At 48.5% G+C, this 27,988-nt stretch overlaps 1 protein-coding gene across 5 annotated transcripts; it reads left to right on the forward strand.

Moving 5' to 3' along the window:
* Nucleotides 1-19: 19 nt before the first annotated feature.
* LOC134358677 (kazal-type serine protease inhibitor domain-containing protein 1-like) lies at nt 20-27,988 on the forward strand. 5 transcript variants are annotated; one of them, XM_063071130.1, is made up of 5 exons: nt 20-166; nt 7,364-7,971; nt 23,721-23,881; nt 26,001-26,148; nt 26,786-27,988. In XM_063071130.1, exons 2-5 carry the CDS (start codon nt 7,473-7,475, stop codon nt 26,866-26,868), a joined length of 891 nt encoding a protein of 296 aa, XP_062927200.1. In that variant the 5' UTR covers nt 20-166; nt 7,364-7,472; the 3' UTR covers nt 26,869-27,988. The 5 variants fall into 5 exon arrangements, with proteins under 5 accessions (XP_062927200.1, XP_062927202.1, XP_062927201.1 ...); XM_063071132.1 differs by lacking the exon at nt 20-166 and adding an exon at nt 642-1,308; XM_063071131.1 differs by lacking the exon at nt 20-166 and adding an exon at nt 643-1,366.

Below are 27,988 nucleotides of genomic sequence, written 5' to 3' on the forward strand. Positions count from 1 at the left end.
GGACAGGTGTTTTTCTCTTTAAACGCGTCTCGGAACTCCGCTCTGAACACTGCGCCAGAGTCAGAGCGAGCGGACGCTGCAAATCCAGGGAGCGATTGTATCGGGCTGGTAGCCCGGCCGAGTCTTCATTGTGGATCCGGCGATCGCGGGAGCGCAGCCGGCGGAGGTAAGGAGCGGATTCGGGCCGAGGCCGGTCACCTCGCCGCCAGTCCCGCTCCGGCTCCCGCTCGCAAACCGGAGCGGAGCTCGACCGCCCTTCCTTCGCCGTCTGTGTCCTTCACTGAACCCAGAGACAGAAGCCGTGCAGAGACGGTCAGACAAGGGGAGGGGGAGGGAGAGGGGGAAAGAGGCAAGAAGCGAGCAAACAGGGGGTACCCGGGAGTTGAGAGTGGAGAGGGGTGGAGAGAGAAGGGGATACGGGAGGAAGGAGAATGGATGGGGTGGAACAAGCAGTGATTATGTTGGGGGAGAGGGGAAGGGGCGACGACGGGATGTTTATAGGGACAGGCAATAGCTCGCATATAGAGACAAGGAGGGCGGGATCGCGGACAGAGAGACTTTGAAACAGAGAGACGAGGGGAGTGATACACACACACACACACACACACACACACACACACACACCACAGAGGACCACCAGACCAGAAATCAGTTTGCAGAGACTCTTTCACCTGCACATCCTGTCCCAAAGCTTCTGACCCTGAGTGATCGTTAATTATCTCTCTCTCTCTCTCTCTCTCTCTCTCTCTCTCAACCTCTCGCCTCTCTATCTTTCGCGCGTGCTTCTTCCTTCACAGCACTTTCTCTGTAGCTGTTATACTTTATTCTGCATTCTGATATAGCTTTCCCTCAATACACTCTACAATGCATTGATCTTTATGAACCGTGGGCAGGACAGGTTTTTCGCTGTACCTCGATCCATGTAACAATAACAACCCGATTTATTTTTTTCATATTCAATCTGTGTATTTCTCCATCGCTGTCCTCTCTCAGTCTATCTCCACCGCTGTCCGGAGCTGTACCTCCCGCTCTAGTTATTTGTCTCTGATATGCGGACTGCCCCTGCTTCTGAACATTTGTACAAAAGGAGACAGCGGCAACCAAAGAGTTAATTCAAAAGTACAAAACAAAAATGCTGGGAGCGCTTTGCAGGTCAGACACGTGTGGAAAGAAAGAGTTTGAAGTTTCACGTCGTCTTTAAAGCAGCCGCCCTCTTCAGAGGCAAGGAGCGTTCAGTGAAGCTTCGGCGAGACATCAGCGGCACCACTCAGACCCCAGTGACTTCTGAACGAGCTGGTGTTGTCTGAGGTAATGGTGACTTACTGAGCCCAGTGCTGCTCCTGTCGGTGGGATTCCTCGGGGAGCGGTAGGTGCTACGTTCGATGTAAACTACAGCAGGCGACGGACCTGCCCCGTGACTTACCAGCCCGAGTTTCTTACAACTATACCAGTGCGCCCTTTCCTGAAACCCTCTGAATTCCTTATTTCCTTCCCCTCCTCCTTTTCGCCCCCTCCTTCCCCTGAGCTCCTCTCCCTTCTTTGTTCCCACATCGCTCTGCCTTCTCTGTTCCCGCTGTTCCCTCCCTCCCTGGTTCCGTACTCGGTCCTCACTAGGAAATCCAGGGAAATGTGGGATCATAGAGCATAGAGAACTTAGAAAACCTACAGCACAATACAGGCCCTTCGGCCCACAAAGCTGCGCCGAACATGGCCGTACATTAGAACTAACTAGGCTTATCCACAGCCCTCTATTTTTCTAAAAGCTCCGTGTACCTATCCAGGAGTCTCTTAAAAGACCCTATCGTTTCCACCTCCACCGGCAGCCCATTCCATGCACTCACCACTCTCTGCGTAAAAAAATTATCCCTGACATCTCCACTCCCCTGTGAACTGTGGGATCATCCACTCCCCTGGCCTCATTGAGGGAGGCCTGAACCAGATAAATTGTCCAGGGGGTTTAAAATCCAAGCCAGCAACACTGGACGCGGATCCTACGTCATCTCTCCGCTGAGTGTTAATCCTGGGATAGGGAAGGATGGAGCTAGTTCCCAAGGGAAAGGGGTAAACAAGTAGGGATAGGAAATGGGGAGATGGGGGTTTGTGATCACCCGAGGAGAACATCAGGAGAATTTACAACCCTGGAGTCTGGAGCAGAAATGGGCGACGAGTCAGAGGGAGCTACGTTTAGAAGGGGAAGGGGTTTGTTCAGTGGAGATGGTTTGAGGAGTTGGGTTGGGAATGGGAAAGATGCTGGACGAGTTGGGGTGGTCGGGATTTGATGGATTGAGAAGGAGAGGGATATGGAGAGGTGGGATGGGATGTTGAGGGGTATAGGAGATGGGGTTGGGACTATATGTTTGGGGGTTGTGGGATGAGAAAGTGGAGAGGAATATGGGCAGGTGGATGTTAAGTGGGGTTGAAGAATATGGATGGGGGATGAAATGTGATATACTTATGAATGGTGGTGGGAGATTATTTTACTTCCCTACCCAGGTTCCTTTGGCTCTGCGCGTGTGTTAATGCCTCACATGCGACTGGGTGTCTAGCAGAAACTGCTGCCATCTCCCACCACCACAAGCAAGATAACCCTGGGGTTTGGGGAATAGTGGAATGGCACATGTGGTAGCTGAAGCCCCATCCCACGAGCACCGAGAGCAGGGAAGCCATCCCACCCCACCAGCGCTGGTAGTTGGTATCAGTTCAGTGATATTTTCACTCAACACTGAACTGATCCACAACCTATGGACTCACGTTCAGGGACTCTACAGCTCATGTTCTCGATATCATTTACTTATTTATTATTACCCTTTTTGTATTTGCAGTTTGTCTTCTTTGCACATTGATTGTTTGTTAGTCTTTGGTGCAGGTTTTCATTGATTGTTATAATTCTTTGTTCTACTGTGAATGCCTGCAAGAAAATTAGTCTCGGGGTAGTATGTGGTGGCATACAGTATATACGTACTTTGATAATACATTCACTTCTGAACTTTTTCAATTCTACCTCCCCCCATCACACCAGAGGATGGGATAATTAAACCACAGAACCGGTGGGAAATTGAGCGAGAGGTGGAGAGTGGGTTTTGGAGGGAGGAGGTAGAGTGGTTGGGATGGATGAAAGGAGTTCAGAGACAGATGCTGTGAAAGTTGGTAACTTTATAGCAGCAGTACAATGCAATACCGCTGGGTGGGGGGGGGATGTGAATTAAGTAGGTATATATCTGTGTATCAAATAGCTAAATGAATGCAAAAACATAAATAAAAAATGGTGAGGTAGTGTCCTTGGGTTCAATATCTATTCAGAAATCCGATGGCAGAGGGGAAGAAACTGTTTCTGAATCGTTGAGTGTGTGCCTTCAGGCTTCTGTACCTCCTTCCCGATGGTAACAGTAAGTAAAGGGCATTTCCTGGGCAGTGGGGGTCCTTAATGACGGACGCCGCCTTTTTGAGGCGCTGTTCCTTGAAGATGTCTTGAATACTATAGAGGTATGATAGAGTTGACTAATTTTACCACTCTCTGCAGCTTACTTCGATCCTGTGCAAGAGAACCAATCCCTCCTCCCCCCCCCCCACCCCGCCATACAAGATGGTGATGCAGCCAGTTGGAATGCTCTCCATGGTACATCTCGTGTTTTAGGCGACCTCAAGCTCCTACTGAAATATATCCGCTGTCTTGCCTTCTTCACAGCCGCATCGATATGCTAGGGCCAGGTTGGGCCCTCAGAGATATAGACATCAGGAACTTGAAATTTCTCGCTCTCTCCACTTCTGATCCGTTTATGAGAATTGGTTTGTTTTATCTTTCCTGAAGTCCACAATCAGCTCTTTGGTCCTTCTGACGTAAAGTGCAAGTTTGTCGCTGCACTAGCTGGTATATCTTGCTCCCGTACGCGCTCTCGTCACAATATGAGATTCTGCTAATAGTAGTTGTATCATCAGGTGTGAGCACGTGGTCAAGTGGTTAAGGCATTGGACTAGCTACCTGAAGGACGTGAGTTCGAGCCATGGTCTCGCAGATCCATGGTCTCGCGAGACTAACGGATGCCATCAGCAAAGGTATAGATGGTAGTGGAGCAGTGCCTAGCCACGCAATCATGGGTGTAGAGAGAGCAGAGCAGTGGGTTAAGCACACATTGCTGTGGTGCGCCAGAGGTAATCATCATCGAGGTGGAGATCTTTTACCAATCTGCACAGATTGTGGTCTTCCGGTTAGGAAGTCAAGTATCCAGTTGCAGCTTTTTTGACCAGAACTGTAGGGATGATGGTGTTAAACGCTGAGCTATAGTCAATAAACTAACATAGACATTTGTATTGTCCAAGTGATCCAAGATCGGTGGAGAGCCAATAAGATCGCGTCTGCTGTAGACCTATTGTGTTGGTAGGCAAATTGCAATGAGTCCAGGTCCTTGCTGAGGCAGGAGTTGATTCTAGCCATGGCCAACTTCTCGAAGCACTTCATGGCCGCAGATTTGAGTGCTACCGGACGATAGTCGTTAAGGCAGCTCCCACTGCTCTTCCTGGGCAGTTTGGGGGAGACCGGAACTTTAAATGGGTTAGAGAGTGAAAGGCAAGTCCAGAGGGAGAGTGGTGGGAGTGTAAAGAAGTGAGGAATGGGGCTGACAGGAGGGATTAAAGAGGGAGGACAAAGGGTGGAGTGGAGAGAGATTGAGAGGGGCTTTGTCTGTAGATAATTAGCAAAATAACATTTTTTAGAATGAGGTTAGGGGATCTGATTGCAATCTGTCGAATATTGAAAGGCCTAAATAGAGTGGACGTGGAGAAAATGTTTCATATAGCGAAAGATTACAGACTCGGAATGGAAGGACGTCCCTTTAGAACAGAGATGAGGATGAATTTATTTGGCCAGAGGGTGATGAATCTGTGGAATTCATTGCCACAGATGGTTGTGGAGGGCAAGGCCTTGGGTGTAGGTTGATAGGTTCTTGATTAGTCGGGGCGTCCAAGGTTACGGGGAAAAGAAGGGAGATGCGATTGAACGGAAATCACCCATGAATGGTCTAATTCTGTTATGGTCTTATGTAGAGGGACGCCTGGATCAGCCACACTTGCTATGATTCCGATGCTTCAATACTTCCCCACTCCAACAGCTGGTGTCAATGACCGGAAATTCTGCTATCATGGGCATCATAAATCCAGTTCGCCTTCAGGCGCCAACTCCACAAACCTCCTTCCAGCCCGCGTCAACTAATCTTGTTAACGATTTCTCCAGGCGCTGAGCCCTCACCTCAGACATTTGCCATCCACCCTTCCCAAGTGACAGTCCCCACCCCGACCTGTCTCTCCTCTCGGAGTGAAGAGAACTCTCCTGACCAGTGCTCTTCTTTCCTACAGTTCCGGTACCTTAGACAGTGCAGTTCGCTGATCTCACCTCCGCCCCCCTCCAACACACACACACAAACATGCCCCTCCCCTGTTCCTTCTTGATTGCTCATCCCATCTCCATCTCTCCGTCTTTCCTTTCTCTCTTTCGCCTTCTGCCCGTCTCCCGCTGTCTCTCTTCCCCTCTTCCCCCCTTCGCCCCTCTCTCCTGCCCCCCCCCACCCATCCCCAATCCCATTCCTGCTCTCGCTTCAGACATTGTGGCCTGGATTCCTTTTACTTGGTTTCTCTCCGGAGACCAAAGCTGACATCATTCTTTTCAACAAACGGTTTCAAGTCTCCATCCCCCTGGCAGGAGCAGTCGTTGAAAGAATATTCAAAGCCTTTTGCCAAAGGCTCCCTCTGCAGCCCCCAACCACAACTTCGTCTCTCCTCCCCGCTGCCTCCCGACGCAGACACTCAGCATTCCGACAGCCCTTCCCCGGAGATCGGCCGCAAGTGTGCGGAATACAGTTCAAACCAAACCACGTGACCCCTGTTCCGGCCTTGGGTGTTTATTTACCTATTCACAACGTGTGTATAATTTCAATGGGATTGCATAACAAATCAAACGCATCCATCCGTGTACAACTGCAGCTCCTACTTGTCTTGGAGTGTCTCCAGAGAGTGGACATCGCACGGCCGCTTTCCAGAGACCCCTAGACACGGGTATATCCCGGGCAGAGGGGCAGGAAATCGGTTCGGTGCAACCCTCAACAGCTCGCTGTCTGGGCCGATGGGGAGGCTCCTGGCCTCTCCCCCTCTACATCGGGTAGGGCGTGAGGGTGAAGCGCAGCCGGGCTTCAGGAAAAGCTCCTTCAGACACTCAAACGGGCTGCAACGTTCTCCACCCAGAGGAAAGAGGACGGATTCCAGTGTGGAGAAAGTCCATGGGGACGCCGGCCCTGCCCCCTAAGCGTGTACAAACAGCAGAGGCGGGTGAGAGTATGCAGGGCATCTCTGTACAGAATCCCCCTCGGTGCTACAGAATTGTGCAGTGGGCATTTAACACGGAACCGGCTCCTGAGGAGAGTTTCGGGACCGGTCCCGATGACCAGTTCCACCCTGACTGGGGCCGCATCCAGAAGCCCTCGCGACTCTTAAGACTGACGGGACGGCCACGGGTTACTCCCTCCTCCGCCGTCCAGTCCTTCCAACCCTTTGGCCGGCGAGTGCTGGCGAACACGTTCCCCATCCCCACCACTCCCCCCACCCCGTCCTGGTACGATATGTCGTCGTAAAGGCAGTTCTCCCGGGAGCAGAAATACATCGTCAGCGCTCTCAGCCGATGGGGGCTGTCTGTGTCACGCCGGGGTCCAGAGCAAAGTCGGGAAATGGGACCGGGCTCACACAATCCTCCGAGCCCTTTGACCTCCTCCAGCGAGAAGGACAAGGGTAAGGGGACACGGCCACCGGCAGGTTTCCCTCCCCAGTCTGAAGCCTTCCTGACTTGGACGTATATCGCAGGTGTATAGTCTCTGGGTCTAAACCACGAAACTCCCTCTCTAGCGCACTTTCACCACAAGGACCGCAGCGGTACAAGCGGGCACCACCACCCCCGCTCCCAGGGCAATTGGCGTGGGAAGCTTCGAAGCAGCATTTGCGGAGGGAAGTAGATAATATGGTCCCCGTTCCAGGTTGAGATCCCTCATCTGAACTGAATGATAGAGGTGGGTCAGGAGGTGATGGGTGAATCCAGGTGAGGGGATAGGAAGAGAGGATGGGAATAGTGACAAGAGGCTGGGAGAAAAGAACTGGAGCTGACCAAGGCTGCTGCTGGTGGGATCTGCTGGGAGAGGAGGACAGAGCCTGGAACGGAATAAGGGAGGTGAAGAGGGCAGATGGGGGTGCGGTCAGGAACAGATGCTGTGGATGAATCGGTGAGTACCCATGGGGGGGGGGGGTGGCTGGTCTGGTGGGAGAAAGCGGGCTTGCTCTGTTCCCGAATAGCAGTGTAACCCCTGCCATTTGCAAATTCCTGTTTCAGGTTCCGAGTTGCGGGAATAATGATCCAGGTCTGAATGAGCTGTTATTCCTGGGAAGACCAGTGAGATTCCAGGGAATGAGCGTACTCTGCAGGCCAGGCCCAGCCAGAGATGATGAAATCACCTCTCTCCGCTCTCGTTAGTCCGATTCTCCTCCTCTTCATCAGCGGCACCCCGCTGGGCTTGGGCTGGGTCGCCGTGGGACTTGTGGGCGACACCCACCCAGGGTGGCAGAGGTTGCTGGCCGAGGGCGATGGTTGCCCGGATTGTGAGGCGGAGCTATGCACCCCTCCCCGCGGCTGCCTGGCCGGGCTGGTGCAGGACTCCTGCGGCTGTTGCTGGGAATGCGCCAACATCGAGGGGCAGCCATGTGACCTGGACAACACCAACCACTTCTACGGGCAGTGTGGGGAGAACTTGGAATGCCGGCTGGAGCTGGGCGGCTTGAAAGAAGGGGAGATCCCCGAGCCCCAGTGTGTGTGTCGCTCCAACCAGGCTGTGTGTGGTTCCGACGGCCAGACCTACCCCCACATCTGCCGCTTCCAGGAAGCAGCTAGGGCCAGCCAGACATCCAACCTCAGCCTGGCTCATGAGGGCCCCTGCGAGGCAGGTAGGATGGATAGCGGTTTGGGGGGGGTCACTGTCAGAGGCAACTCCTGTTCAAGAGTTCAATGCCAAGAGACTTTGATCTTGGAGTAGGTTGAAAGGTCAGAAGGACATGGTGGGCTGAAGGCCCCATAATATGCTCTGTATTCTAATACCCACACGAAGACAGTACAATAGAGTCATACAGCACAGAAACAGGCCCTTCGGCCCAACTGATCTATACTGACCAAGATGCCCATCCCATTTGCCTGCATTTGGCCCAGATGGTCTTTCCTATCGACGTAGCTGTCCAAGTATCTTCTAAATGTTGTTAATGTGCCAACTGTAACTTTTTCCTTTGGGTAAAAAGTTCGGCACAGACCAGAAGGGTCGAGATGGCCTGTTTCCGTGCTGTAATTGTTATATGGTTATACGGTAAAAGAAATTATCCCTTGGGTTCCTACTAAATCTCTCACCTTAAACCTATGCCCACTAATTTTCAATTCCCCAACCCTAGGAAAAAAACTCTTCAGTTACCTGATCTCTCCCCCCTCACGATATTTTACACCATGCTTTCCCGTATGCCCCAATGAAAACAGTCCCAACATGCTCAACCTTTCTCCATAACTCTGGCCCTAAGAATTGTCCTCGTAAACCTCTGCACTCTTTTCAGTTTAACGGCATCTTTCCTCCAACAATTCTGTCAAAACTGCACACAATATTGCATTTGCAGTCTCAGTAACATCTCCTACAACTGTAACATGACGTCTGTATTTGGTAAACAGAAGGTATACTGCAGATGCTGGAAATCCAGAGCAAGACACAAAATCCTGGAGGAGCTCAGTAGGTCAGATACCATCTACGGAGGGGAATTGACGTTTGGGGCCATGACCCTGCATCAGGACTGATGCACTTGACTTCGTCAGTCAGGGCACCTGTGCTTGGTGCAGACTGATGAAGGCTATTGTGCCAAAAAGCCTTCTTCAGTGCCCTGTCTACCTGTGACAACTATCCCTCCCTCACCCCTCCCATTTGACCATAAGGTACATAGGAGCAGAATTAGGCCATTTGGCCCATCATGTCTGCTCTGCCACTTTGCTGATTATATTCGGTATCTCCCCTCTACACTGATGCAAGGCCTGGACCTGAAATGCCTACCGTCCCTCTGCTGTCTGGTCTGCTGAGTTCCTCAGGAAAATAGGAACAGGAGGAGGCCCCTTGGCCCCTCAAGACTATCCCACCACTCAATATGACCATGATAGAGATGCTCATCTGCTCCTATGTCCCAACTCCCCAGTGCCCACAATCTGTCAGGCATTAAGATTTGGTTTATTTGTCAAATGTACATCAAAGCATACAGTGAAAAGCATCAGGCAACACACATCAAAGTTACTGGTGAATGCAGCAGGCCAGGCAGCATCTCTAGGAAGAGGTACAGTCGACGTTTCGGGCCGAGACCCTTCGTCAGGACTAACTGAAGGAAGAGCTAGTAAGAAATTTGAAAGTGGGAGGGGGAGGGGGAGATCCAAAATGATAGGAGAAGACAGGAGGGGGAGGGATGGAGCCAAGAGCTGGACAGTTGATTGTCAAAATGGATATGAGAGGATCATGGGACAGGAGGCCCAGGGAAAAGGAAAAGGGGGAGGGGGGAAACCCCAGAGGATGGGCAAGGGGTATAGTCAGAGGGACAGAGGGAGAAAAAGGAGAGAGAGAGAAAGAATGTGTGTATATAAATAAATAATGGATGGAGTACGAGGGGGAGGTGGGGCATAGGGTTTCGGCCTGAAACGTCGACTGTACCTCTTCCTAGAGATGCTGCCTGGCCTGCTGCATTCACAAGTAACTTTGATGTGTGTTGCTTGAATTTCCAGCATCTGCAGAATTCGTCGTGTTTACGTAGTGAAAAGCATCAAATCAGCGATGATCAATGATGACAAGTGTCACCACATCCTCGGCGCCAACTTAATATGCCCAAAACTCACTAACTTGTACATCTGTTGGAATGTAGGAGGAAACCAGAGCACCTGGAAGAAGCCCATGCAGTCTTGGGGAGAACATGCAAACCCTTTGCAGATACGATGGGAACTGAACCCCAGTCTGACAGCTACTGTTGTAATATGATGTGTCAGCCACTACTCTCCCACGCCGCCCATTTATCTACAGGTTCTCCCACCCTAGATGATAATCCAGCCTCTATAGCTCTCAGGAGCACAGAGCTCCAGGGATCCACCTGCTCTTGGCAACAATTCCTTCCTACCTTTTAACCCGGGAGCGCATCAACGTTACAGCAGCTCCTCAGCCCCACTGTTCACAGCAGAGGCTTGTAGACCACTTTGACCCTCCCTGGCTTCAATGGGGGAACTGCAGCAACCATCAGGTGGGCAGCAAGATCCCACGAGTAGTGATGAGGCGACTAGACTCCCTCCGCACCCACACCCTCGCCGTGCGACACTTTGCTCAGGTATCTCATTACCGGGGCAGCTGCGTGGCATGCAGTTCTGTTTACCCCATTACAGGATGGATGTGGAGGCTTTTGGAGAGAATGCAGAGGAGGTTCACCTGGATGCTGCAGGGATTAGAGAGAAATAACTATAGGGAGAGGTTGGATAATCTTGAGTCATTTTCACTGGAGCAGCAGAGGCTGTGAGGAGAACTGATAGAGTTTTAAAAATTATGATAGAGTAAACAGAGTCTTTCTCCCAGTGTAGAACTATCCATAATTAGAGGGCTTAGGTTTAATATGGGGTGGTGGTTAAAGGGGATTTGCATATTTTACACAGAGAGTAAAAGTTTCCTGGAACACATTGCCAAGAGAAGTAGTGGGAGCAGATGCAGTAGGGATAGGACAGCCTGTGAGGGAAGGAATAGAAGGATATTGTCCATATGCAGGCAAATGGGATTTGTTGAAGTTGGCGTCATTGTTGGTACAGACAGGATGGGCAAAGGGCCTGTTCCTGTGCTGAATTTCTATGATTGAGACTCCTGTAGCAAAAGCCCACTGTCAATCCCTGTTGCTGGGTTGGATTAATGATTCCCTGACTTTTCCAACTGACTGCTCCTTACCCCCACCCCAACATTTTCACCTTGTTTAAAGATCACCCCCCCCCCCCCGCAACCTGCCACCTCCGGGAGGCTCAGCCGCATAACATGGAGTCATAGTCACAGTAGCTCAAGGCAGGAAAACAGGCCCTGTGGCCAAGACCCGTCCATGCCAACCAAGTTGCCTACCTGAGCTAGTCACAGTTCCTCAGATTTGGCCCACGTCCCTCTACCCTTCCTACCCACGCACTTGTCCAAATGTCTTTTAAATGTTGTAATTGTAGCCAGTTCTACCACTTCCTCTGGCAGCTCATTCCACCCCCCCCCCCCACTGTGTGAGAAACCTGCCAGTCAGGTCCCTTTTAAATCTTTCACCTCTCACCGTAAAACTCTGCCCTATAGAATCCCCTACCACGGGATAAAGATCGTGACCATCCACCTGATCTCTGCCCCTCATGATTTTAAAACTTCTGTAAGATCCCCCAGCCTCCAACACTCCAGGAAAGAAAGTCCCAGTTTGTCCACTCTCCTTAAGGCCGGGTAACATTCTTGTGAAGATTCTCTGCTGCAGCTTAATTACTGTACATAAGACACAGGAGAAGAATTAGGCCATTTGGCCCATCAAGCCTGCTCCACCATTCCATCATGGCTGATCAAATTTTCCCCTCAGCCCCAGTCTCCTGCCTTCTTCCTGTATCCTTCATGCCCTGACCAATCAAGAATCTATCAACCTCTGCCTTAAATATACATAAAGCCTGTAGCAACAAATTCCATAGATTCATCACTCCCTGGCTAAAGAACTTCCTCCTCAGCTCTGTTCTAAAAGGATGCTCCTCCATTCTGAGGCTGTGTCCTCTGGTCTTAGACTCTCCCACCAGAGGAAACATCCTCTCCACATTCACTCTATCGATGCCTTTCAACCTTTGATAAGTTTCAATGAGGTCATCGCTCATTCTTCTGAATTCTAGTGAGGTACAGGCCCAGAGTCATCAAACGCTCCTCATATGACAAGCCATTCAAACATGGAATTATTAGTATTTAGTATTATTCAGCATTGGAGAATCCACAGGTTTTGCAAGACAAGTTCAGTTGAAACAAATACAGGCTCCTTGGAGACATGACCTCATGTCAACCATGCCCATAATGACAGTCATGACTGCAATTCCCTTCTTGGCCAAATAATGCTGGGTGTGAGAGACCTACAGGAACCTGTCAGATAGCAGGGGTTTTCCTATTGACATGGATGTGAGAACTAGAGTCACAGAGCAGTACAGCACAGAAGCACGCTCCTCTGTCCATCCAGTCCATGCTGAACTCTAATTCTACTGTCACCTTGACCCGCACCAGAAGTACACCACTGCCATCAATGTATTGATCAAAATTTCTCTTAAATGTTGAAAACAAACCCACATCCACCAGTTCCGCTGGCAGCATATTCCACATTCACACCTTCCCCTGATTGAAGAAGTTTCCCTCAGTTGTTGTAAAATATTTCACCCTTCACCTTTAACCTATGACCACTAGCTTAGTGGCAAAAGCCCAGTTGCATGTACCCTGTCTATACCCTTCATAATTTTGTATACCTTAATGGAAGGGAATTAATGGAAAAGATCAAGAAAAAACTTCCCAGGTGGAACACAGGCCCCAGAACAGATCTTTGCAGAACACTACTGGCCACTGACCTCTGAGCAGAATACGTTTGACCCTCTGCCTTTTGTGGGCAAGCTAGTTCTGAATCCTCGTTTTCCAGGACGCTATGCCTCCTGACTTTCTGAATGAGTCTACCATAGAAAACCTGTCAAACATCTTAGTAACATTCAGGTATGCCACATCCATTGCTCTAACTTCATCAATCAGTTTTGTCAATTCCTCAGAAAAGTCAATCAGATTTGTGAGGCATAACCTACCCCTCACAAAGCCATGATGACTATCCCTAATTAAAATAATGTAGCCCCCTGGTAAGCCCCAGGCTTGCTCAGCTCGCTTTCGTTTAGGGGGAGCAGCCTACGGCCCCGCCAAACTGGGTAATTGAGTTTGTGTAGATGCTGTGTGATGTACCCCACCCCGCCAAATAACAGACAGTACACCATATCCGATTAAATGATGACACTTTATAACTCTTACTTTGACTATGTAAATAGTAAAGGAATAAAATAAGTACTGTTTAACTGTTTTAAACAAAAGAAAAAGATGCCATTATTATTAACAAGTTTGTGCACGCATCGTTGGGGCTCTGACAGAACCAGGTCCCCCTTACTGCAGTCAATGTCCTCCGAACTCCGCCAACCCACGAATGGGACCACCCTTGGTGGTCGACCAAACGCTCCACACGAGTCTGTCCTCACCTTCTCTCCTCACCGAAGACCCTGGGCCTCGGACTCCTGCTCGGGGTCCGTTCTGTCACCCAGCTTACAGCATCGCGTCTCCTCTCTCTGTCCCCATCGCGCCTTCTGCCCAAAGCCCACGAAAACAATAGCTTACAGATACACAAGAAAGAATAACATCTATCCCAATTGGTTAGCAAATGAATACAATTCTCATTGTCAGTAATTATAACCCAAACAAGCTGCTACCGTTAACTCAGCAGTTAACATTACAGAGAAGCCATTTTATTAGCCTTAGTAGTAACATAAAAGAAAAAAAAACCCTTACACTAAGCTTTTCCAAATGCTCATAAATTCAATTTCTAAGAATCTTCCCCAATAAATTGCCTACCATTGATGTAAGACTCACAGTCTATAATTCCCAGGAGTTATAAAGGTAAGCCTATTACCCTGAACAAAGGAATAACATTTACCACTCTCCAATCTTCTGGGACTACTCCTGTAACCAGTGAGGTCACAACGATCCTCATTTCACAGAGTAATCTGGGGTATTATCCTATAATCTAATCTATATTCCATTTGGCCCCGGGACTAATCTATCCTAATGTTTTTCAAAAGTTCCAAAACTGCCTTTCTCTCAACATCTTCATGGCCCAGCATACTAGCCTGTTCTACGCTGATCTCCCATTAGTCAAGATCCCTCTCACTGGAAAGTACCGAACCAAAGTGTTCATTAAGGGCCTCCCCTACCTCCTTCAACTCCAAGTACATGTTTCCTTTTTTATCTCTAACTGGAGCTAACATCCTTCTTTTCTTCACATACCTTGGGACTTTCCCTAATCCTATTCACCAAGGCCTTCTCATGCCCCTTTCTAGCTCTCCTAAGTCCGTTCTTAAACTGATTCCTGGCTACCTTGTACCTCTTGACCCCTGTCTGATTACTGCTTCCTAAACCTAAAGTAAGCTTCTTTCAAGCTCTTGACTAGATGCTCCACGACTCTTGTCAATCACAGTTCCTTCACCCTACCATCTTTTCCCTAACTCAGTGGGACAAACGCACACAGAAACCCCCGCCTCGCAAGTGCTCCCTAAACAACCTCCACAATTCCGTTGCACCTTTTTTCATGAATACCCAATTTATGCTCAGCAATTTCTGCCTCATGGCATTATAATCCCCTTCCCTCGGTTAAATACTTTCCCATACCATCTGCTCCTGTCTCTCTCCAAGGCGATGGTAAAGGTTATGGAGTTGTGGTAACTGTCTCCGAATGCTCCCCCAGTGAGAGATCTAACACCTGACACCTGACCTGTCTACTATTGAGTCAGGAATTCCTCCTGGACCCTAAAATTCTGCCCCACCCGAACCTTTTGCAATAAAGAGATGCCAATCAATATTAGGGAAATTGGAGTCCCCCATGACAACAACTCTATTATTTTTGCACCTTTCCAAATTCTACCTCCTGATCTATTCCTCACTGCCTGTGTTGCTGTTGGGGGTCTATAGAATACTTTCAATGGAGCAAATTCTCCCTTCCTGTTCCTGACTTCCTCCCACATTGACTCTGTAGACAATTTCTTCACAGCATCCTCCCTTTATGCAGCTGTGATTCGATCTCTGATTAGAAATGCCAATCCCCCACCTCTTTGTCATTCCTCCCTGTCAACATACAACCTGAAATTCTTGTTCTTCGCAGACATCCACAAAAACAGAAGAGTGCCCTAAAGAATGAAAGAGTGACAGTAAAAATGTTAGAACCCCAAAGCCCCTTTACTCCCCCCTCCTCTGGACAAGTAGCAATAAAATATCAACCCTCCCCCACTTACTTCAGCAAAAAGCGTCAGCACCCTCCACCCACCAAGCAATAGCAAAGCCCCCAAGAAAGACCATGATCTGCACTAGCCATTCCTGCCCATATGACAGCCAAATTTTCCGTACTGGCCACAGCATCATAGTTCTATGTACTGATCTATGCTCTTAAGACCATAAGGCACAGGAGCAGAATTAGGCCATTTGGCCCATTGAGTCTGCTCCGCCATTCAGTCATGGCTGATCCTTTTTTAAGTACCTCACCCTTGTTCCTGATAGTTTTTGTATCAAAATAGATGCACTTCAACCCATCTCACTGACTGCAATTTTGCCCTATCAACTGCCTATCCTTCCTCAGTCTCTCTACATGCTGCATCTAGCTGTACACGAAATACCTCATCCTCTGACTGATCATTCTGTTTTCCACCTCCCTGCCAAACTGGTTTACAAGCTTCCCCAACAGTTCCAGCAAATCTGCAAAAAAAACCATAAATTAAGAATAAATTATATACAATTTTTACAATAAAGATCACAATTAGGATAACAAAAATTCATTTTAGTGCAGTGATCAAAGTGGTTGTTGTGTTGTTGTACTGAAGTTGTGGTTATGACTTTGCTGGTTGGTCCAAGAAGCAGCCACATTGGTAAGACCGGTTGTAAATGGGGCGGGGGGGGGGGCACTTCACCGAACATCTCCTCTCTATTAGCCACAAGTGGATCTTCCTGGTGGCCAAACATTCCCATTCCTGCTCCCACTCCGGCATGTCCTTCCATGGCCTCCTCTTAAGCCAAAGCGAGACCACAATCAAGATGGAGAAGCGACACCTTATATTCCGTCTGGACAGCCTCCAACCTAATGATGTAAATATCAATTTCTCCTTCCAGTAAACTAATTCTCTCTGACCTTTTACCTCTTCTCCCCTGTCTATTACTTCCCCCTGGGCCCCCTCCTCCTTCCCTTTCTCCTCCAGTCCATTCTCCTCTCCTATCAGATTCCTTCTTTACCAGCCCTTAACCTTTCCCACCCATCTGGCTTCACCTTTCACCTTTCAGCTAGCCTCCTTTCCCTCCCCACCCCACCCCACCCTTTTATTCTGGCATCTTTCCCCTTCCTTCTCAGTCCTGAAGAAGGGTCTCGGCCCAAAACATCGACTGTTCATTCATTTCCTTTGATGCTGCCTGACCTGCTGGGTTCCTCCAGCATCTTGTGTGTGTTGCGCTGGTGTTCCAGCGTCTGCAGACCTTCTCATGTTTATAATTATCTTAATTGACTGGTAGGAAGCATTAACCCCGCCTGCCTGTTCCAGAAGAACCCAGCACTGATTGGATTGTAAATTACTTTTGACAGATGGTCATTACTTCTAATTGGAAACAAAATCCAATCATTTTAGATGTACGATGGATTCTGGTTAATTAAGACGTACCAGGACAAGAACATTTTGGCCCAATAAAGTGTCTGCCCCAATTAGCTGAAGTTTCATGGAACTAGTTAAAAAGATATAAAAAAGACAAACTGCCATTTAACTGAGTAACAAATTATGTATTTAAATGAAATAAAGAACAAATTAGAACACTAACAATGCCGCCACAGTACTAGAAGGCTGTGTATTAGTTCCTAACAGTTATCGATGGAGGAATTCATCCAGTATATGCTGTTGTGTCCTTTTTATTGACTATAAATGAACAAAATCTGTGCAGACACCTAGTGTAGATAATGGACTGTTTTCATACAATGTTATCGATGATTGCATCCTCCAAATTTTCATTTTAATTGCAACATTCAAGGTGATTGTCAATGCTTTCAAGTTCTTTGTAGCTTCTAACTTGTTGAAGTAGTGAAATCATTTCATTTTCACTCCCGGCCTTTTCTGGCATCTCTAAGTCTGAATGCCTGGAACTGCAGTGAACAAAACAATTCTGAATTGTCTTACTGCTTATTGCTTGCCAACTATCAGTGCCAAAAACACTTTTTTTTCAACACAAGCATACGTAATTGACGCTGTTTAAAAATCTGTTCACTCTGAGCATGGTGTAATGTCAATCTGCAACACGAGTGCACGCGACTAACGCTGGTTAGAATCTGATTGGCAACAGTCTTCTGCACCAACCAAGTGGCATAGTGTCTGAAATAAATGAAGGGAATCCTGGCTATTTTCACGATTAATTGTCCCAAATAAGTGCCTGCCCTGATTCACCGATGCCCCAATTAACTGGAATCCATTGCATTTTCCACCCTTTTTTTGTTGGAGAAAAAGAAAGCGAAAAAAAACCACCAGAAAGTTAGCCAGCTTATCCCAGAGCTGTGTAAAAGAGGCGCCTGATTCCACTTCCCTTAGTGTGGTTGGGTTACTTGGTGGGAAAGGCTTGATCTCTGCACCCAGAGGGTAGACTAGGCAGCTGACAGTGCTTGAGGAACTGGGCCATTTGGAGAGGGTCTGACCACTCTCTCTACTGTTCCAGTTGACATGGAGACTGGAATAAAGGTGAAAGCCCCAATGGGAATGGTGGAATGATAAAGAGTCGCAGAGAGATCCTGCGTAAAAACAGGCCCTTTGGCCCATCGAGTGTGTGCTAGCCATCAAACGCCCATATAGCCTGATCATGGGGGTTCTAAAAACAGGCTCTTCAGCCCATCGCATTTATTCACCCCTAGATTCTGTCCCTCACCAAAACACTGAAAGTGGCCAATTAACCCACCGACCCACGCGTCTTCGGGATGTGGGTGGAATGGTGTTGAGGAGGGGAAGAAAGGATCAGCCATGATTGAGTCGCGGAGCAGACTCAATGGGCCAAATGGCCTAATTCTGTTCCTATGTCTTATGGTCTCATGGAAGCTGGGGCACCCAGGGGAAACCCATGCAGAGAGAGGGAGAAGGTGCAAACTCCACACGGACAGTACGAGCGGGCAGGATCGAACTCGGCTCACTGAGTCTGTGTACGACTGTCAGAGAGAAACAGGAAGAGTGGGTTCAGCCTTGAATACCTCTAAAACCTGGTGGACGGGATACATACAGCTCATCAGATTTTACCTCCAGTGTGTGGATCACGAAGAGTTAAGCTGATTTACAGCTCTGGGTAAGAGTCACAAGAGGAAAAGACAAACTCCACACAGATTGTCTGGAACTGTCTGTTGGAGGAGGAGAGTCAGTCAGACAGTGCTCCCAATGTATGGCCATGGAAATAGCAGGAGAATGGGACTCTCCGGCTTACTGTGCAGGAAGACAGTATAAACTCAATGGGCTGAATGGCCTTGTGTGCCAGAACCATTCTCAGGTGATCAACTCTGATCAGCCCCTGGGGTTTATTGCCTCTGCAGCCCACTCCACAAGGTGGAAGTCCGGTGCAGCACAGTCGCAGTGCACTTTACAGTGCCAAGACTGGGGTTCAATTCTGACCACTATCTGTAAGAGTTCTTTACGTTTTCCCTATGAGAACATGGCACACATGGTGGCGAAGTGGTTGGCACGATGCTTTACTGTACCAGCGACCTGGGTTCAGTTCCTGCCGTTGCCTGTAAGGAGTTTGTGCATCCTGCCCGTGACCGTGCGAGTTTCCTCCGGGTGCTCTGGTTCCCTCCCAAGTTCCCAAGATGTACTAGTTGGTAGGCTAATTGGTCATTTTAGATTGTCCTGAGGTTAGGCTAGGGTTAAAATCAGGGGAACCGCTGAGGGGCATGGCTTAAAGGGCCAGAAGGGCCTATTACAAGCTGTATCTCAATAATGATTGTGTGGGTTTGCTCCAAGTGTTCCGGTTTCCTCCCACATTCCAAAGATTGCCCCCAACACATCCTTGGGATGTGTTTGTTGTTGATGTAAATGATGTATTTCACTGTATCTTTCAACGTACACGTAACAAATAAAGCTAATCTTTAAAAGAATTACCCGGGGTTTGGGAAGATATGAGTTACACAGGGACAGCCATGCTCATGAGAGAGAAAGAGATTCCAAGGCTCCCAAGGTGCCTGTCGAGGGACGCAGAGGCCCATTATGGGGTTAGCCCAGGTGAGGGACAAACCCTGACATCCGAGAAATTTGGGGACCATTCCTCACCGGGGGGGGGGTGGAATTTGGAGTTCCACACTCCCCTTCCCCTCCCCAACAGGCTGCAGAGGTTGGGATTGGGCTGGATGGGACGGGGGCTCTTGACAGCCTGTCGTTGGGTCAGAGTGTTAAACTATACAGAAACAAGACCAGGTAGGTGTCATTAAACACAGATCTTTTAGTTTCAGATGGAAGGGGAGGTGGGAATGATCAGTCACTGTGATTCAGACATAAATATTTCCCCTTGCAACTCCCTCTCCTAAGCAATTTCCCAGCTGCTGCCTCTCTGACTGTAATGAGCTTTTAATGATATCCTTTTGTGAGTCTATCAGTTTGACAAGTGTTTCTAATGGAAGGAAATGGCACTGTCCCAGCCATGCTCTCCCACTGCTCCAGATCATCGTAACAGATTCCAGGCTGCCGAAGGCCACATTCCAACTCTATTTTCCAAGAGTTTGGGCAGTTTTCCAGCGATTTCGGAATGGATGAGGAGAGCAGACTTCTCCGGCTCGTTGTCAGGATGGAGGGAGAGGACTGTGGGGGGGGGCGGAGCTGGGCTTCCGGGGGTCTGTAGCTGGCATAGACTGCAGTAATGGGCCAGGCGAGAGGCTGGTACACTCACCACCTTGCAGACCCCGAGCCCTGCTCTCTCCCAGCACTGTAATAGTGGGCAGATAAGTTGCTCCCCCACACCCCCCACTCCTTTCTGGGCTTCCTTTTAGGAAATCCCCTCTCCTGAGTTTAAAATTCCTTTCTCTTTGCCCTTCATATGTTACCAATGAAAACAGATCAAGTTTTGAAACTCAGTTAGTAACATACTTTGTTATCCTGTCTGAAAAGACGGATTATCAACAGGCATCCGGGAAATTTTTGCTTTGACTTTCAACAGTGTGATTTTCTTGGAGGAACATTGGGGTCTCCAACTTCCTGTTTTCTTTAGCCACTAGTGATGATTACCCAGGAGGAAGATCCAAACACGAGGGTTTACAGTTTAACACACAAAAACGCTGGAGGAACTCAGCAGGTCAGGCAGCATCTTAGGAGGTGAAGTTTCATGCCGAGAACTGATGAAGGGTCTTGGCCTGAAACACCAACTGTTTCTACCCCTCCGTAGATGCTGCCTGGTCTGCTGAGTCCTTCAACATTTTCTGCTACTCTGGATTTCCAGCTTCTTCAGAATCTCATGTTTAAGATTTTACAAACAAGAGAGAATCTGCAGATGCTGGAAATCGGGATCTCCCAGTGGCCACCCATTTTAATTCCACTTCACATTCCCATTCCGATATGTCCACCCATGGCCTCCTCCACTGTCATAATGAGGCTACACTCAGGTTGGAGGAACAACACCTTCCATTCGGGTAGCCTCCAACCTGATGGCATGAACATCGATTCCTCTAACTTCTTGCAATGCCCCTCCACCCCCCCCTCACCATCTACCATCCCCTTTTCCCTCCCTCACCTTATCTTCTTGCTCGCCCATCGCCTCCCTCTGGTGCTGCTCCCCCCCATTTTCTTTCTTCCATGGCATTCTGTCTTTTTCACCAACTTCCCCAATCTTTACTTCATCCCTCCCCCTCCAGGTTTCACCTATCGCCTGGTGGTACTCTTTCCCCCCACCCCTACCCCTTAAATCTACTCCTCAGCTTTTTCTCTCCAGTCCTGCCGAAGGGTTGCAGCCCGAAACGTCGACTGTACTTTTTCCCATAGATGCTGCCTGGCCTGCTGAGTTCCTCCAGCATTTTGTGTGTGTTGTTTAAGATTTTACAGTTCATTGTTTAGTTATTGCATCCACCCTGTTCCTTCCATCTCTCCCCTTCATTCCCATTCCCTGCTCCCTGGTCTAATGAGGCAGCTTCACCTTCATCCATTCCCTGTGAGGGTGAGTTCCACGCTCTCACCACTCGCCGTTCAAGTCTGGTCTCCCATTTGGTTAACCTGGGTCTCAGCACCAAGTACCCTGTGTCCTGATGCCTTTTGCTGTACTTAACTTTGTGTCCAAACTTCAACATGTAAGACCATAAGATGTAGGAGAAGAATTAGGCCATTTGGCCCATTGAGTCTGCTCCACCATTCAATCATGGCTGGTCCTTTTTTCCCCTCCTCAGCCTCATTTCCCAGCCTTCTCCCCGTAACCTTTGATGCCATGTCCAATCAAGAACCTATCAAGCTCTACCTTAAATACACTCAACGACCTGGGTTCCACAGCTGCCTGCGGTAATAAGTTCAACAAATTCACCACCCTCTGGCTAAAAACATTTCACCACATCTTTGTTTTAAATCAGAATCAGAATCAGAATCAGGTTTATTATCACCGGCATGTGACGTGAAATTTGTTAATTTAGCAGCAGCAGTTCAATGCAATACATAATCTAGCAGAGAGAAAAAAAAATAATAATAATACTAATAAATAAGCAAGTAAATCAATTATGTATATTGAATAGATTTTAAAAAGTGCAAAAATGGAAATACTGTATATTTTTTTAAAAATGAGGTAGTAAATGGGCGCCCCTCTATCTTGAGGCTGTGCCCTCTTGTCCTAGACTCCCCCACCATGGGAAAAATCCATTCCACATCTACTCTGTCCAGGCCTTTCAACACTCGAAAGGTTTCGATGAGATCACCCCCTCACCCTTCTAAATTCCAGCGAGTACAGACCCAGAGCCATCAAACAGTTCCCTTTCATTCTAGGAATCATCCCTGTGAACCCTCTCCAATGCCAGCACATCTGTTCTTCGATGAGGAGCCCAAAACTTGTTACACATCAGTAGAGCAGAAACATTCAAACATCAAACAGCACAGTGCTGGACAATGTTGTAGCAATGTGGCAATTTCAATGCCAGTTTATACTAAATGCTGTGTATCACCCATATCCCTTCTCTCCCTTCATATTCACGGGTTTATCTAAAAGCCTCTAAAACTCTATTAATCTGCTAGTATCCACTGGGAACCCAGTCCAGGCAGCTACCATTCTCTCCATAAAGCAAAATCTTGCCCCTCATGGCACCTTTAAACTCCCTCCTCCCCCCCCCCAACATTAAAAGAATTCCCTGGAGTTAGACATTCCTACCCTGGGGATAATTCCGACCGTCCATGCTATGCTTCTAATAACTTTTAAGAACCTCTACCAAGGCTCCCCTCAGCCTCCGACACCCCAGGAAGGAAAGCCCAAGTTTACCCAACCTTTCAGTCTAGCTCATGCCGTCTAATCCGGGCAGCATCCTGGTGACCTTCTGCACATCCTTCCTGTAATGAGTGGGCACAACCGTACACTCACAACTCCAAGTGCAGCCTGACCAAAGTTTTACATCTGCAACGTGACTTCCGTACTCCCGTCGTCAACACCCCTACCAATGTTGGCAAGTGTGCCTCGCACGTTCTTCACCGCCCTCCCCTCTAGTGCCAGCCACTTTAGGTGAGCTATCGACCTGGAACCCAAGATCCCTCCATGGCTCAATGCCGTTCGGAGGCCGACCATTGACTGTAGACTAATAGGGGCTGGATTCATTCCTTGGTGGACTGCCAGAAGGGTGGTGCAGTCACAAGAGGCAAGGGACGAGCCAGTTCAGACCGCCGCTCCGTGAGTTTTATTCGACTCGTTACTCCACAGGGTTTGTTCATCTCTGCACAGAACTGTGGCCGTGACCTGCAACTACCACAGTGTGAATTCGCTTCTGTGAGCTTCACTTCTGAATGCTGTTTGCTTACTTTGATTGTTTGCATATTTTTTTCCACATGTTAGGTGCATGACTGTTTGTTTTAATGGGCTCTACTGGGTTTATAGCTGTCTGTAAGGAGACAAATCTCAAAGTTGTATAAAACATAGAAACATAGAAAATAGGTGCAGGAGTAGGCCATTCGGCCCTTTGAGCCTGCACCGCCATTTATTATGATCATGGCTGATCATCCAACTCAGAACCCCGCCCCAGCCTTCCCTCCATACCCCCTGACCCCCGTAGCCACAAGGGCCATATCTAACTCCCTCTTAAATATAGCCAATGAACTGGCCTCAACTGTTTCCTGTGGCAGAGAATTCCACAGATTCACCACTCTCTGTGTGAAGAAGTTTTTCCTAATCTCAGTCCTAAAAGGCTTTGATAATAAATGTATTTTGACTGTCCCCAGCATTTCCTTGGACTGTTGACACAAATGACACTTTTCACTGTGTGTTTCGATATTTTGATGTATAGTAAGTGACAAATAAAGCTAACCTTCAATCATTACCTTTAAGGTAAAGTTAATCCTTAAAGGTTTGAAACTCTTTTGGGTCGCTCACTTTGATGTCCATCTTCACTGGCCTCTGACAGCGGGCTAACACCAAAAGGGTCCAGATTCAGATATATTTGCCGCATGTACATCGTGTTAAATTAATCACATATTCTATGACATGAAATTCATCAGTTTTGTAACAACCAACACACCCACGGCAGCTTGCAAGTAGCACCACATCCCAACATAGCTTGCCACTATGTTCTTCAAGCACGTTGTCCCCCCAAACCTGGCAACCTCCCCGGTAGTCTGCGGTAGTCTCTCTGTGAAGTGTGTAACATTTCTCTTCTTGTCTCAGTCCCACAGATCATCTCCCCTCCAATCAGCATTTGGAATACCACCGGGGAGGACGTCATCTTTGGCTGTGAGATCTTTGCTTACCCAATGGCTGCCATCGAGTGGCGGAAGGAGGGGCTGGAAACCTTCCTGCCAGGAGACGACCCCCACATCTCTGTGCAGGTATCTGCCGAATGCTTCCAATCTGCCACAGCAGGCTGACGACATTCCGTAAGCAACCACTCTGCCCAGGGTTGGTTAGTGGGCACAGGGCAATGCCCAGGTTCTGGGAGTGCAGTTGCTCTAAAGGCTTTTACACACCCATCGTGGTTGTTGGGTTGCACCAAGGTCCCGGTCCAGGGTTTTAAAGATTTCCAAGAGACAGGCCCTGGCTCTGGGGAGGGTTCTGGGCACATAGAACATAGAATAGTACCACACAGCGGGGGCCCTTCAGCCCACATTGTTGTACTGACCCACATAAACCTGCTGTGTGACCAGTCTAACCCTTCCCTCTTACACAACCCATAACCCTCCTACTGTGGTACAACCAAGTGCCGATCTAAATGTCCCGAAAGTATATGTCTCTACCACCACACCTGGAAAGGGTATTCCATGCACCCACAACTCTTTGTGTATAGACAAAACATACCTCATACCCCACCCAAAAGTCCCTCCAAATATCTGGAAGTTATCTCCCCTTACTGCTTCGGAAAAAGTCTTTGGCTGCCTGCTCAGTCTTTGCCTCTTATCTTGTACACCTCTATCAAGCAGCTCAGGCAGCGTCTGTGGAGATAGGAAAATCGTCTCAACTTTCCTCCACTCATTCTTATAAAGTTATCCATGTGGGCTCTGTTGTCCGCGTCTCCTGATCTCATTCCTGCCCGGTGTTTGGGGGACTTGCAGAGATTGGGGAAATTACCTCCTGGAGACCTGGGGCTTTGGTGGGCTTCAGTGGGCTGAGAGGAGTGCACTGGGGGAAGTGAGTTTTGGAATGGCTGGAGGTGAGATCGGGGGGCTGGGGGGGGAAATGGGAACGTCTGGAGAACCAGCTGTAAGCAGAATAACTCTTGTGGAAATGGCAAATGGTTTTCAGCCATTGCAAAGGTTGTGAGGACTCTGGAATGAACTCCAGAACAGAATGAGCCTAAGAGCAGGAATTAAAGTCATAGCCCACTAAACACAGAAACAGGCCCCTCGGCCTATCTAATCCTACCTTGTGCCAACCAGTTAATCTGCCTAGTCTCATTGACTCCCACCTGGACAAAGCCTTTTGCTCCCGTCCCACCATGGGATGTATTTATTTCGTTGTTCAGTCGTTAAGTTGAGTCTGACTCTTTGTGACCTCATGGACCATGGGGTCCATTGGGTTTTCATGACAAGATACGGAAGTAGATTGCCAGGCCTCTCCTCCACACAGATACCGCTGCTGCCCAGGTTGGGATCTGGCTGGGTTCGAACTCAGGACCATCTGCCCTGAAGTCCAGTGCTGATGCCACTACACCACCAACCAGCCCACTGTACTTATACGTCTCTTAAATGTTCCACACTCACACCACCCTCTGAGTGAAGAAGTTTCCCCTCATGTTCCCCTTAGATATTTCACCATTCAACTATAACCTATGACCTCTAATTCTAGCCTCACCCAACCTCAGTGGAAAAAAGCCTGATGGCATTGATTGTATCAACTCTCCCCTATGCTTCATGGAATAAAGTCCGAACCTATTCAACCTTTCTCTGTAACTCAGGTCGTGAAGTCTCGGCAATACCCTTGTTCATTTTTTTCTGTAATTCTTTCAATCTTATTGACATCTTTCCTGTAGGAAGACGTCCAGAACTGCAGACAATACTCCTAATTAGGCCTCTCCGATGCCTTATACAAATTCAACATAACGTCTCAGCTCCTGTATTCAATGTTTATTTATGAAAGCTGATGTGCCATTCATCCTAGGATGACACTTCCAAGGAATTATGGATCTGTATTCCCACATCCCTCTGTTCTGCTGCATTCCTCTGTGCTCTTCCATTCGCTGTGTAAGTTCAACCGTGGTATGTCCTCCCAAAGTGCAATGACTCACACTTGTCTGCGTTAAATTCCATCAGCTATTTTTCAGTCCATTTTTCTAGTGGACCAGATCCCACTGCAAGCTTTGATAGTCTTCTTTGCCGTCCACTGTACCCCTCATCTTGGTGTCGTCCTCACCGAGGGGACGCCTGTGAACTCCAGGGGTGGGCGGCCAGCCCCACCCTGCGGCCAGTCACAGCAGCCAGTCCGGGTAACCCTCCTCTTTGTGTTCCACCACAGTTTCGAGGAGGCCCAATGAAATACGAGGTGACGGGCTGGCTGCAGATCCAGGGAATCCGCGCTTCGGACTCGGGAACGTACCACTGCTGTGCTCGAAACAGACTGGGGCAAGTCTCGGCAGCTGCCAGTCTGACAGTGGTCTCACCAGGTGAGTGAGGGGAGCAGTGCACCAAGTCACCACCCGTCTCTTACCCTTCCACAGTGGGGTGGCAGGAAACCAGGCCATTCAGCCCATCATGCCTGCGCCCTGCCCCTTGTATCTAAGAGCCCGGTGGGACGACTCTCTCCAACAGGGTGACAAGAGACCTTCAACTTAGTTCTACCCATCAGGCAGATTGTGTCCTGTATCCAGCCCATGGAGCCACCTATTCCCCTCAATATGCCAGCCTAGACTCATAGTCAAGGAGCCACAGCACAAATCAGGCCATACGGTCCATCTAATCAATGCCGAATTGTCACTCAGACTAGTACCATTGACCCCTCATGGACCATTGCCCTTTATAGTCTTCCCATCCATATACTTGTCCAAACTTCTCTTAAGTGTTGAAATCAAACTTTCTGCTGGAAGCTCGTTCCATGCTGTCACCACCCTCTGAGAAGAGAACCCCACCCCCAAGTTCCTCTTGAAACTTCACCTTTCACCCTTAACCTATGACCTCTAGTTCTCCATCTCTTCACTTTGGGCTCCAGTCACTACCCACCCACTCTTTTCTGACCCCCCAACCCCAACTTTATTGTAACAGGGAGTGTTCTTCATTCCTGTCAACCCCCACTTTCTCTTTCAGATCAGCTGGATGAGCTGGACACTCCGTGGAGACAAGCCCAGCCACTGGTGGACGACTACTCAGATATGGACGACTATTACTGACCACTACACCAAGGCCAGCAGGGGGCAATAATATTCGACTGGGAGGGAGCAATGGTTATAATAAAGTCTGCTGGTGTCACCCAAATAACTCCTCGATCTTACTTTTCCTTTTTACTGGCTTCTGTGGGTCTTTGCCATGTGCAGAGAGTTGGTTCCCAAAGGCTCCCATTGACACATTCATAGAACATTAGAGCACAGTACAGGGCTTTGGGACTTTTAGCCTAATCCAAGATCAACCTAACCCTTCCCACCTACATAACCATCCACTTTTGTATCATCTACAGTATGTAGGTTAGTGGAAGGATAGAGGATCGGGAAGCTTTTAAAAACCTACAGAGAGCAACTAAAAGAATTATTAGGAGGGAAAAGATGAAATATGAGAGCAATCTAGCAAACAATATCAAAGTGGATTGTAAAAGCTCTTTCAAGTATGTAGAAAATAAAAGAGAGATGAGAGTAGATATAGGACTGCTATGGCGGGAGGAGAGAGAGCAGCGCACCACACGTGCGCAGCCCTCCGGTGAAAAATGATATCGTATCCGTTAAATAGGGGCCGTGGACAATTCTGATTTGATGGAGATGGACGTGAAAGCACAGAGGAACATCTGGAGAAATTTCTGAAACGCTCATTCGCTGCTGTCGTTACTGCGTGGTCGGGAATCTTCCGGAGGGAAGGCCTCAAAATCCCCGGCCTTGCCTGCTGTTGGCGACTGAGATTGAGGTCGAATCATTCGGACAGAGATGGCGCTCAGTACTCGGCGTTGGCGAGCTGATCAGAGCTCGAAGTTTTCGGATGACTCAGAGTCCGACTGTGGTCTGCATGGCAGGGAGAGTTTTTCTTCCTTCTCCCATCTGCGTGAGATGTGGGACATTTGAGAGACTTTGAACTTTTTACTGTGCTCATGGACTTCTTCATCAAGTTATGGTATTGTTGCACTGTTGTAACTATATGTTATAATTATGTGGTTTTGTCAGTTTTTTCAGCCTTGGTCTGTCCTGTGTTTTGTGATATCACACCGGAGGAAAAATTGTATCATTTCTTAATGCATGCATTACTAAATGACAATGAAAGAGGACTGTGTGTCTTCATAATCTAAAAAATCTAAAAAATGAGGCAGGA

Source organism: Mobula hypostoma, chromosome 19 (genome assembly GCF_963921235.1).
Source record: "Mobula hypostoma chromosome 19, sMobHyp1.1, whole genome shotgun sequence".
Lineage (NCBI taxonomy): Eukaryota > Metazoa > Chordata > Chondrichthyes > Myliobatiformes > Myliobatidae > Mobula > Mobula hypostoma.